At 60.4% G+C, this 12,380-nt stretch overlaps 1 protein-coding gene across 4 annotated transcripts in view; it reads left to right on the top strand.

Annotated features, from left to right (window-relative positions):
* The window catches only part of FAM129B (family with sequence similarity 129 member B), a 30,664-nt gene that overhangs the window by 6,136 nt on the left and 12,148 nt on the right, over nucleotides 1-12,380 (top strand). For all 4 annotated transcript variants that reach the window (XM_027687915.1, XM_027687916.1, XM_027687914.1 and 1 more), the window contains exons 2-4: nucleotides 7,517-7,647; nucleotides 11,032-11,160; nucleotides 11,274-11,379. In XM_027687915.1, the coding sequence (XP_027543716.1) occupies nucleotides 7,517-7,647; nucleotides 11,032-11,160; nucleotides 11,274-11,379 (366 nt within the window). The remainder of the gene's footprint in view (nucleotides 1-7,516; nucleotides 7,648-11,031; nucleotides 11,161-11,273; nucleotides 11,380-12,380) is intronic.

The raw sequence follows: 12,380 nt of genomic DNA, 5'->3' as shown, positions 1-12,380 counted from the left end.
CGGTGCTGGTGCACACCCTGCCCGGCATGGTGGGATTGCGCCATTGCAATGCTGCCCGGCCGGTGCCGGTGGATGAGCCGGACCTTATCTGGGGAGGGGTGATGCTGGTCCCACCCTGCTGCGGGGAGAACCCGCTCCGGGGTGAGCACCCAACGCTTGGAAGCTCTTCCCCAGCCTGGTGGGACCCCGGGGGACAAGGGATGTGTGGGGTGATGTGGCTGCAGCCGGGACGAGGGTCCTGCTCCAGCACAGGGTTTGGGGGGTGGTGTTCGGCTTGAGCCGAGCTGCTCCACGGGGATGCTTCATCTCCCCACAGATTCCCCCAGCCCGTGGGACATATCCTGACAGTCCTGTGAGTGCAGTGTCCTCTGGGACATGTCCTGACAGTCCTGTGAGTGCAGTCACCTCTGCTGGTGCTCTGGAACCCAGTCCCTGTGCCCACCGGGCAGGTGGCACTCTGGGCTGGGCTGGGTTTTCCCTGTCACCTGCTCCCCAAGGCTTTGGAGCATTGCCCCCTAAGGCAAGGCTGCTCCAAGGGGAAGGGACAGGAGAGAGGGTCCTGCCTGGAGCAGGCAGGTGGGATGGGCAGCAGGGGATCTTCTCCTGCCCCCATCCCTCGGAGGCTGTTTGGGCGGGGAGGTTCAGGGCAGGCATCTGGCGCTGGGCTCAGTCCAGCCCTGACCAGCTTCTCGAGGCGTTCAAAGGCCCCGAACGCTGTTTGTTATTCACATGCACATTCCTCGCACGCAGCTCCGCAGCAGCCTTGTTCCCAGGAAGCAGCGGGACACCGGCATCCACGCCGCGGGAAAACACCCGCCGGCACGTAGCCGGACACTAATCCCGCTCCTGCCGGGCTGGATGTGACCCCGAGCCGCGGGAGGGGGCTGGGGCGGGGGGCTGGGTCCGGCTCGTGGGGGACGGGGGAGCAGGAGCTGTGGGTGAAGGTGTCTGGCGAGAGCACCGTCAGGGTTTTTTTGGCTGTTCTGAGGCTGAGGAGCTGCTGCCGAATGCGCTGCTCCGTTCTCAGCGCCGTGGATGCCGCGGTTGGCCCCAGACCCTCGCAGGTCTGTTTTGGCAGGTTGGATTGTCCCGGCTGGGAGGGGAGTGGGGTTGTGCAACCACCGCTCCTGGGCGAGGTGCTGGGAGGTGGGGTGGGCGCTCCACGGTGGGCACAGACCCCTGGGAGCATCCCTGGGATATTCCCGGGGACACACGGGATGGGGGAATGCCACAGGGCGCCGGTGAAGGGTGCACCTTGCAGGGAACCCTGTCCCCGACGGGTGCCCCAGCCCTGAGCTGGCACTGAGGGCACTTCTGACTCATCCGGGGGCAGAGCCGTGTGTGGCAAAGGCAGGGCGAGAGAGGATGAACCGGTTCAGGCCTGGCCCCATCTGGTTTCTCCTCCGAGGCTCCGCTGCCTCATCCCTTCCTGCCGCTGAGCCCCGTCCTGCCCACCCTTCCCCACCGCGGCTGAGTCAGAGGGCGGGTGAGGGGCCGCTCCGGAGCTACTGCCCGGGGGAGGCAGGATGTGCTCCCTTTCCACCCAGGCCGTGCTTCTGAGCTGATTTCTGGCCGAAAATATTCCCGCTGGATCCCTGGTGCTGAGCTGTGCCCGGGTGCAGGCATCAGAGCAGCCTCCGATCCTGGCTTGTCCCAGACAAGCTCAGTCTAAATCCTGCCAGCAGCCTGGAGCAGGAACACCCCGGGATGGTTTTGAGGGGGTTTGTGTGAAAGGCGCGTTTTGGTGCAGAGGGGAAACTGTCCTCAGCTTTTGCTCTCCCCCTCCAGTTTGTTTTTTTTCCCTGTTCCAGCCTCTCCTGGTCTGCGTGAGAGGGGGAAATACAAAGCAGTGCTGGGTCAGCCCCTGGGTTTTGCTGCCATCAGGAACAAACCCTTCTGCAGCCCCTTTTTTGCCCCGTGTCCCCCGGGTGTGGAGCTCATGCCTGACTCCCCCCAACCTTGGCATCTCCTCTGGAGCCAGTGCTGGAAACCCCCTCCCTGGGGGGTGCTCAGCTGGGCTGAGTCAGGACCATGAAGGAGTTTGTGTTTCTGGGTGGAAATGAGCTCACACTCAAATTCCCGAAACCCTGAACTGCCGGCTGGGGCTTAACCCTTTGTGTGCCCCCCTTGGCTCTGCACGGTGCTTGTGCCCCACCCACAGTGGCATCTCTGTCACTGTCCCCTGTGCTGGCTGTCACTGCAAGGCTGGTGCTCAGCCTGCCCAGAGCCATCTGCTGTCACTCTGCCATTCCCAAACTCCTTCTGGGATGAGCCTGTGCTGCAGTGGGATGAGGTGAGAGAGTGTGCATGGGTCCTCGTGTCCAGGTGCTGCTGAGGGCTCGTGGGGTGCTGCTGGTTTGAGGTCTGGCTCAGCACCCCATCCCTGGTGTGCTGGACACCCCATCCATGGCATCCTGTACACCCCATCCATGGCATCCTGTACACCCCATCCATGGCATCCTGTGCACCCCATCCGTGGCATCCTGTGCACCCCATTCATGGCATCCTGTGCACCCCATCCGTGGCATCCTGTGCAGCCCATCCATGCTGTGTGCCTGCAGGAGAATGTCCAGACACACTGTCTGCCTAATGCCAGGATTTGGGGCACAGGAGGGTGGCCAAGGGACAATGGGCACGCCCCTGAGTGTGCTTGGAGCAGGCAGCAGGGAGGGATGGCTGGAGCAGCCCTGCTCAGAGGGATGACCTGGGACAACTGGTGGCATCAGCCTCCCTTGCAGTGACCTTGTCCTTGGTGTGCCTTGATGGCAGAGCCACCTGGGCCACCCCTGTCCCCTGTCAGTGTCACTGTGTGCCAGCCCACGGGTGTCCCTGTCAGTGCCAGCCCCATGGTGGATGTCCCTGTCAGTGCCAGCCCCATGGTGGTTGTCCCTGTCAGTGCCACTGTGGTGGTTGTCCCTGTCAGTGTCCCAGGTTCTGGGAGCCTGCAGTGCCCACAACAACCCACCCCTGCTCACTAATCATTTACTGACCAAATCAGTGATTAACTCCTTCCCCTTGGCAAGCCTTGCCAGGCCAGCACATGCTGCCCACGGGTCCCCTGCCACGGGGATGTCCCACCATGCCACGGCCCCCCCAGCCCGGGGGTTGTGCTTCAATGAGCTGTTTTGTCCTTTTTGTTTTTCTTATTTTTTTCTGGACCAGATGGAAAATTCCCTGCCTGGGGTGGGGCATCCCTGTGGCATCCACAGGGGCTTGGGCACCCTGCTCCCAGCTCCTGCTCCCACTTCACTCTGCTCCCAGACTCGTGGGAGGTGTCCCTGCCCATGGCAGGGGGGTGGAATGAGATGAGCTTTAAGGTCCCTTCCAACCCAAACCATCTTGTGATTCCATGATTCCACGATTCTACATCAACCCAGGGGGTTCTGGGGAGGGCTGGGATTCCACAGGCACCTCCTCACCCCCTGGACAGATGTGGCAGTGGACACGAGAGGGCTGTGGGTGCCAAATGGGATGTGGGCTGGAGGGAGGATGAGATGAGTGTTCCCACTAGGATTTGTCAGCTGCTGGCCTCCAGCCTGCCCTGGCTGTGAACACACGTGTGTGGGGGTGCAGGGGGGATGTGCATGTGTTTGTCCATGTGTGTTCATGGGGTACATGTGTGTGCTGGTGTGTGCATGGGGGGGGTGCATGTTGGAGAAGAGAAGGTTGTGTGGAGACCTCAGAGCATCTGAAGGGGCTACAAGGAAGCCAGAGAGGGACTGTTCATCAGGAACTGGGGGGACAGGACAAAGGAGAATGGCCTCAAACTGACACCGGGAAAATTTAGGTTAGATCTATGGAAGAAATTCTTGACTGTGAGGGTGGGGAGGCCCTGGCACAGGTTGCCCAGAGAAGTTGTGGCTGCCCCATCCCTGGAAGTGTCCAAGGCCAGGTTGGACGGGGCTTGGAGCAACCTGGGCTAGTGGAAGGTGTCCCTGCCCATGGCAGGGGGTTGGAAGAAGATGAGCTTTAAGGTCCCTTCCAACCCAAACCATCCTGTGGTTCTATGTGTGGGGCTGCTGATGGTGCTGGAGATGCTCCCAAGGGCAGGACACAGCCAGTCCAGGCTGCTGGACCAGTTTGCCGTGGCCTCTGGAATCCTGAGGGCGAGATCCACCTCCTGCCCTGGCTCGGAGGGACCAACATTGGGCCAGGGCTGCTCTGGCCGGGCCGTGACCTCTCAGCACCAAGGGCTGCACATGCCCTTGGGCTTCCAGCTGCCCCAGGGCTGTGTCATGGCCATGGCACTGCCCTGGGCTCGGTGACAGCAGTGGTGGCACAACCGGTCAGGGGGGTGGCAGGAGCAGAGCCTCCTCTCCAGGCTACTTTCACCCAGACAAGCCTCAGGGACTCAGCTGGGACGAGGACAAACCTGTGCTGCTGCCCTGTCCCTGTGTGGGGTGTCCTACAGGGCTGCCTGCCCTACTGTGCCCCCTGGGTGATGCCAGGAGGGTGTGGGGGTCCCTGGGGATCCAGCAGTGGGGCTGGAGCATGGCTGGGAGCTGGTGTGGCATGGCTCAACCCTGTCCTTGCTGCCAGCCTCCTGCCCAGCCCTGCACCCAGCCTGGCTCAGGGTTTGCCTCTCTCTGCCCTCCCCGACTCTGGAGCCCCTTTATCTCCGCCTGCAGCCACCACGTGCAGCTTAGTCATGGGGATGCTGTGGAGGCAGGAGGGGCTGGGGACAGAGGAGCTCTGTGACCAGAGGTGCTGGCACAGGGGATCCTGCTGAGCCAGGCCTCAGTGCTGTTGGCACCCCACAAAGTCGCTGTTTTCTCCCTGCCTTTGCCAGGAGCCAGAGGGATGTGCTGGAGCCTGTGCCAGCCCAGCCTGTGCCAGCCCAGCCACCCCGGGCTGCTCGGGGACCGGTGCCTCTGCACGGCTGGGTGTGACAGGGATGGGGTGGTGGCACTGGGAGGGGGGGTGTGGTGGAGCACAGCGGTCCCAGAGCAAACACCAGGATTGGGAAAGCGCCAGCAGTGGGTGGCTGGGGACACCCGTCCCTGGGAGGTCCCTGTGTGTGCTCCCACTTGCCAAAGGACTTTGCTGTGGGTGTCTGAGCCTGCGCCCAGGATGGGGGGTGGCTGGGTGGGAGGCAGCCAAGCCAAGCCAAGCCCGTTCTCTCCACAACCATGGTGGTGAGGGGACAGGGGACACGTTTCCCTGGGCTGTGAGCTGTCCCCAGACCCCTCCAGCTCTTGCAAAGCTGCTCATGGAGGGACAGTGCTCATGGGTGGCTTTGGCTGTGGATCCTGAGGGGAGAATGCTCTCTATAGCCCCCAGTGCTCACTGTATGGCCAGAGGATGCTCCCCAGAGATCCCAGTACTGCTGGGAGGAAGGAGCCAGTGGGTGACTGAGCTGGTTCCCACGTGGGACACGTCAGCCCCTCACAGGGTGCTATGGATTTTGGGGGTCAGGGCACGCACTGGCATCATCAGTGTGGGCTCCCCATCCCCTGTTCAAGCAAAGCATGGCTGTAACCACCACTAGCAGCCCACACCTTGCCAAATCTGGTGTCACCTTGTCACATGGGTCTCTGTCTCTCTTGCTTCCCCTGGGGTGGCCACCAGGGCTACTGGTCAGAGATCATCAGCGGCCCACAGCACCCTCTACACACCCTGCAGGGGTTTGCTGAGCCTTGGGGGGGTTTAGTCACCTCAAATATTTCACTGCAAGTCTTGTTTCAACCTCTGCAAATAATTGACTTTTGCTTTTCCATTGACTCCAAACCTCCTAATTGGCCCCGCCGTTAATCAGGGAGGAATGAGTGACTAAGCCCGTCTCGCCTGCCCGGGGACCGGGGGCTCGCTTTTTCCCATGAACTGAAAGGAAACAAAACCTCAAAACGTCCTTTTCAATCTCAGCTGCCTGCATGGCTGCCCCGCTCCCTGGCCAAAATCGCGCAGCTCGGGAGCCGGGAATTGCAACAGAGGTGCTGCAGGGACACCAGCGCGGCCTGGCCTCGCCTTCCCGGGGGGAAAGGCCAAAATCCGGGCTGAGGAATTCCTCTGGAGGGATGAGCCACTCTCTCATCCTTTGCCGTGTTAAATTGAAAGCGATTTAAAGTGATTTTCAGCCCTGGCACAACGATGCTGCGCCGTAGTTGCTCCCATTGCCGGCAGCGCCGGCGTCTCCTCGGGGATGGGTTTATCTCCCCCCCGCCGCTGTCCTCGGGCAGCGTTTTCCTCTGGAGCTGCTCATCCCCAGAGGGATTTGCAGCACCCTGCAGCAAGCTGCTCCTTGTGCTGCCTTGGCTGCCAGCACGGCTCGGGGGCGGCTGCTGGCTGGAGATTTTGGCTGCTGCCAAGCTGTGCCGAGCCGGCTCGGGGGGCTGTTTTGTCTGGGTTCATGCCCCCAGCATCGTGCTGGCTCCGGCACCGGGATGCAGAGCCAGCATCCTTCCTCCCGTTGCCAGTGCTCTGGCAGGGCCTGAGCTGTCAGAAATACTTGGAGGAGACTCAAATTCTTCCTTTTTCGCAGGCTCTGGGGCAAAGTTGAGAGGGAAATTCAAAGTCGAGGCGCCCTGTGCCAAAGGCGGCTGTGGGGGAGGTTTTCCCGCAGCTCTGGGATGCTTTGTGCTGGGATTTTGGTGTGGGAGCCCCACGTGGGGTCTGGAGCTGGGGTGGGGACGGTACTGGGTGGGTCAGGATGTGTGGGGAGGGTGCTGGGTGGGTCAGGGTGCCCATGGGACAGGGGTGCTGGTAAAGGTTGGGGGGACAGCCTCACTCCTCTACTGTGGCTGATGGCCCAGGAGGAACAAGGGGTTCCTGTGACTGCCCCCTTGGAGCTGGGAAGGCCCTGTCCCTGCTGCTGGGGGGGTGGGTTTGCAACATCCCCCCACCCTGTGCATTGAGGGGTAGGAGGCTGCTGGGGAAGGGATGGAGGGGATCTCCTCCAGTGTGGAGTGCAGGGGAGCACCTCGCAGCTCAGACTCTCCCAGCACCTTGGTCTCATCCCAGTCTGAAGTCTGGGGTCCTGGTGGGGTGCCTGTCTCACCTGGGGGTGCCATGGAGAGTGAGGGGGAGGCAGGCTGTCTTTTCTCCTCTGAGTCTCTGCAGTGCATCACCAACTGCTGGGCCTGGATCCCAGCCTGGGATGGCCCTTCTGGGGGCACAGCAGGGTCAGGAGGGGTGTGAGGGACGTTTGGGGATGGAGAATGGAGGGTTGCCCCAATCTCAGCAGGCCGAGCTGGTGGGAGCAGAACCGGGAGCTGCACAAGGCACGGGAAGCCGGAATCAGCTTAATGTCAGGAATTTCCTGCCGGGGAGAGGAATCCATGAAATAATGTGAAAGGCCAAAAAAAGAGATCATCCTGACCCCAAATCAGTGCCTGGGCTGGATGGGGAGGGCAGAAAGCAGCAGGTTCCTCTGTGGTCCCCGCACCAAGGTGTGCCCTGGCAGCAGGAGGGCGATGGGAGGTGGGTGGGGAGGGCACCCGAGGCAATCCGGGTGGGTTTGCAGCAAGGAGACCTCCAAACCCAGCCCTTTGCCTGACATGTCTCTGCTCTCCCTTTGCAGAGAAGACAGGGAAGGTGCTGGGGGAGTTCTGCAGGTGCTACAAGGAGCAGTACGGGGTAGCTCTGTTCAACAGCGTCCGCTATGAGATCGAGGGCAACGGGGGCCCGCAGGCACAGCTGCTGCACCGCAAGGTAAGACGGGCTCTGGTGTCCCCCCCAAAGCCCAGGCACGGCCCTGCTCCACCCTGCCAGGTGGAATGTAGCCCATGCCACTGGTCCAGCCCACTCCCGGGGAGTTGTGCAGCACGTGGGGTGGTTTCCTTTCCCACCCCGTGGAAGGAGCACAGGCAGCAAGCGAGGACAAGGCTGGCTCTGGGATGCAGCCCTGTCAATTCTGTGTCCCTGGCAGGAGCTCAGGGACCCCCTGGTGCCCAGAGAGGCCCTGAGCAGATGTGCCAGGCTGTCATTCTCCTGCTCCTGGGTGCGAGTGATGCTCCAGCCCAGGCAAATTCCCAGGGAGGAGCAGGAAACACCTGGCAGATGTCCCTGACCCTGTGGGGGAAGCGGAGCCGGCTCCAAGTCTCATCTCCAGCAGCCACGTGTCTCCTGCCTGGGCTAAAGGTCTCCCTTGGAGATGGAGCTTGTGGCTCTGGAACCCGGGGGGGGATCCTGCCCTTTCCTCCCACCTCCAAAGGCAGATGCAAAGGGGCAGGGGGTGCTCATCAGACAGGGCTTGGGATCCTCCGTGGAGCCGCTGTCCCGTGGGTGCTCCTTGAAAGCAGGAGGAGATGTGATTGCACGTGGAGAGAGGCTTCTGCTCTTGTCTGGGGCTTAAAGGGGGTGCTTTTGTTAGAAATCTCGAAAATACCTCTGTGAGATGATCACACTCAAGCCCTGGTGCTCACAGCAGTTGTGTCCCTGACCCACCTCCTCTGGGAGCCGCCCTGGGTGCTGGGTTTGTTAGGAAAAATAAAGGAGGGGAGGTTCCCGTGGAGGAGCCAGGCACCCAGTGTCCTCACCACCGTGTCCCTTGGCTTCCTTGGAATTTAGCAGATGCCTTCAGCTTCTACTCCCCGGGAGGTACCTCCATCCCCAGGTTTGTTGCTTCAAGCAGCCCAGGAATGTCTGAGGAACAGCAGCAAGGTCGGGAGGTCAGGGACACTGTGCAAGGCTTGGAAAACACCGGTGTATAAATAGGACATTCCTCTTGCTCAGTGTCCTGTCTGCTGCCCCTCCCCTCCCAGGATCCCAGCAGTGCCACTGGGACATGTCCCACCTGCTGCCCATCCCCTCCCAGGATCCCAGCAGTGCCACTGGGATGTCCCAGTGCTCCAGACACTGTAGGGACCAGTCTGTGGGGTGGCTCTGCGAGGAGCTGGGTGATCATCTCCTCCAGATGGACTCTCTGCACCCCAAACATGCTCAGAATGTTGTGGATGTCTAGAGATGGAGGGTGGCATCCTGCCTGTCCTCGGGCAGGTCCAGCTGGGATGTGGCACTTGGGATTTTTAAATGTTAGTTATTTATTGGCCTTTTTTTGTGATTTCTGTGGGGATGCAGTGCAGTGAAACCAGGGGCTGGTGGCCCTGCTGGGCAGAGGGGGACAGCAGGGCTGGGGTCATCTGAAACACCAGCAAGATTCAAGAGCAATGAGAATATGGAATAAATATCTCTGCCTTTGGTCTCTCCAACAACCCATGTGTCCCCATCCAGAGCCTCTGGAAAACCATCCCTGACACCCTCTGCTCCCATGGCAGCCCCAAAGCTGCCATTCCCCGGCCCCATGACAGGGATGTGGGCAGCCCAGGGGCTCCCTCCTTGCCCATCCCCACAATTTGGCACGTACCTGCCTGCCCCAAATACCTGCTGGAGTTGGGAGGTGCCACCTCGGTGCCTCCCTGGGGTGAGGAGGGTGTGTGAGGAAGGGATGGTGGCCCTGAGCTGAGGGTCCCCTGGAACCATGTCAGGGCTCAGCCTGGGTTTTAGTCCACCAGCAGCTGCTCTGTCTGGCTCAGTGTGCCCTGGGCAGTGGTTTCAGAGCCAGTTTGGGGGGGGCTCATTCTGCTTGGATGAGCCACCCTGGGGAGACACTGATGGGGGCTCCCAGAGCTGGCACCTCCTTTCTGTCCCCATCCTGCTGATGGCCTTGGGGCTCAGATTCTCCTGCTTCCTGCAGTCCCTCAGCCCTGCAGGGATTAGTTTGGGCTTCTTCTCCCTCTTCCAAGGGCTTTGGAAAGCCCTAAGGAGCAGTGAGGTGCTGTCAGCCAAGCTGCCGTCAGACCTCCCCCAACCCAAGGTGAGTGTGTGGTCGGGGGGAGTGCAGGGCTTGGGGAAGGCAGTGAGCGAGGTTCCTGGGAAGCAGAAGATGGGAAGCAGAGTGGGAAAAGTTCCTCCAGGAGGGTCCAGGTTCTGTGTCATGGTCCCTCCTGATGGCCACCGTGGTGGATGGTGGGTGGCCACGGCAGCAGAGGCGGCCGCCACACACTCGAGCCCTCACGAGAGCTCTCGGCTCTTGTTTATGTTCCTGGGATCATAAAAATTCCTGGGACAGATTCTTGGCTCCCCCAGCCAGGCTGTGTTTGGGATGGCGTCAACGCTGCAGCGTGGGGGCCAAGAGGGGCTGGAGACACAGTGAGGGGCTGCTCTGGGGGGGGGTGAGGGGAGGGGGGATGTCCTTGGCCTGTTCCTGTCATAGAATCATATTGTGGAATGATGGAATGGTTTGGGTTGGAAGGGACCTCGAAGCTCATCCGGTTCCACCCCCTGCCATGGGCAGGGACACCTCCCCCGAGACTTTCCACCATCCAGCCTGGCCTTGGACACTTCCAGGGATCCAGGGGCAGCCACAGCTTCTCTGGGCAACCTGTGCCAGGGCCTCCCCACCCTCACAGGGAAGAATTCCTTCCCAATATCCCACCTAAATCTCTCCTCATTTAGAGGAGCTGTTGCTGGTCCTCCCTGAAGTCCAGAACATCTAAACATCAACTGATGCTGAGCCCTATGGGGTGGCTTCTTGCTTTTCCTCTTTCCTTCCCATCTGGAGACCCAGCTGAGCAGGGCTGGGTTCCTGCCATCTGCAGATGCCTCTGGCAGGACCTTCCTGCTGATGCCCACTTGCCAGCAGTGCCACAGATGGTCCCCACTGCCCCAAGCCATGGAAACTGCAGGAGCTGGGGCTGGGAATTGCTGCTGGAGGTCTCTTCTCCATCCTGCCACTCAGCCAGGGGAGCTCAGGTGGCTCAGCTGAGCTTGGTGTGTCCCCCAGGATGGAGATGGAGGGGCAGGGCTGTGACCAGAGCGTGGTGAACACCACCACGTGTGACTCCAGTGGTGACACGAGCAGCCTCTCTGGGGTTTTCTGGTGACTCAAAGGTGTCACCCAGGTACACCTATTCAGGCACTCAAATTTTCGGTGCTGCAGGAGATAATCCAGTGGTGAACTTGGAGATCCTCAGCACAGCCCTAGCGCAGCAACACCCACCCAACCACCACGAACGGACCTGGCTGAGCTCCCTGAGCCAGAGCTGCCCCTCACCAACCCCCCTGTGCCTCCCACCTCTCTGTCTGCTCCCCCAGGTCCCGCTGGAGGACCATGTCATCTACTCGGGCAACATCTTCCAGTACATCGAGGAGAACAAGAAGTGGCGGAACCGGTTCTGCGTGGTCCCGCACAACTACGGCCTGGTCCTCTACGAGAACAAGCTGGTGAGGAGAAACCCCCCTTCTGCCCATCTCTGGTGGGGGCAGCTCCAAAGGGGCATGGTGGGGTGGCCATGGATGCTCCCCATCACCCGTGACCATCCTCTCCTCCTGCCCAGGCCTACGAGCGGGAGCTGCCGCCCCGGGTGCTGGCCAACAGCGCCGGCTACAAGGTGCTCACCTCCGTGGAGCAGTACCTGGAGCTGGTCAACAACAGCCTGCCTGGTGAGCCCCCTGCACCCCCTGGCACTGCTGGGCACCCCCTGGGCACCTGTGGGAAAGGGGAGGTTTGGGGTGCATGATGCCTGGGAACCTTCTGGAAAGGGTGGTTTTGGGGTGTAGCATCCCTGAGGACCTTCTGGAAAGGGTGGTTTTGGGGTGTAGCATCCCTGGGGTCCTTTTGGAAAGGGTGGTTTTGGTGTGTAGGACTCTGGAAGACCTTCAGGAAGATGTAGTTTTGGGGTGTAGCATCCCTGGAAGGAGTGGTTTTGGGGTGTGGGCATCCCTGAGGACCTTCAGGAAGTTGTAGTTTTGGGATTGTAGCATACCTGAAGATGTTCAGGAAGGGGTTGTTTTAGGGTGTAGAATCCCTGAGGACCTTCTGGAAAGGGTGGTTTTGGGGTGTAGCATCCTTGAAGACCTTCAGGAAGGGGCAGATTTGGGGTGTAGCATCCCTGAGCACCTTCTGGAAAGGATAGTTTTGGGGTGTAGGATCCTGGAAGACCTCCAGAAGTCTAGTTTTGGGGTGTAGCATCCCTGAAGACATTCAGGAAGGGGTTGTTTTAGGGTGTAGAATCCCTGAGGACCTTTTGGAAGGGGTGGTTTTTGGGTGTAGCATCCTTGAAGACCTTCAGAAAGGGGTGATTTTGGGGTGTAGCATCCCTGAGGACTTTCTGGAAAGGGTAGTTGTGGTGTGTAGGATCCTGGAAGACCTTCAGAAGGTCTAGTTTTGGGGTGTAGCATCCTTGAAGATCTTCAGAAAAGGGTGATTTTGGGGTGTAGCATCCCTGGGGTCCTTTTGGAAAGGGTGGTTTTGGTGTGTAGGACTCTGGAAGACCTTCAGGAAGATGTAGTTTTGGGGTGTAGCATCCCTGGAAGGGGTGGTTTTGGGGTGTGGGCATCCCTGAGGACCTTTAGGCAGTTGTAGTTTTGGGATTGTAGCATCCCTGAAGACATTCAGGAAGGGGTGGTTTTGGGATGTAGCATCCTTGAAGACCTTCAGGAAG

Source organism: Neopelma chrysocephalum, unplaced genomic scaffold (genome assembly GCF_003984885.1).
Source record: "Neopelma chrysocephalum unplaced genomic scaffold, ASM398488v2 Primary Assembly neopelma1_74, whole genome shotgun sequence".
Lineage (NCBI taxonomy): Eukaryota > Metazoa > Chordata > Aves > Passeriformes > Pipridae > Neopelma > Neopelma chrysocephalum.
This window is presented reverse-complemented; position numbering and strand designations above follow the sequence as displayed.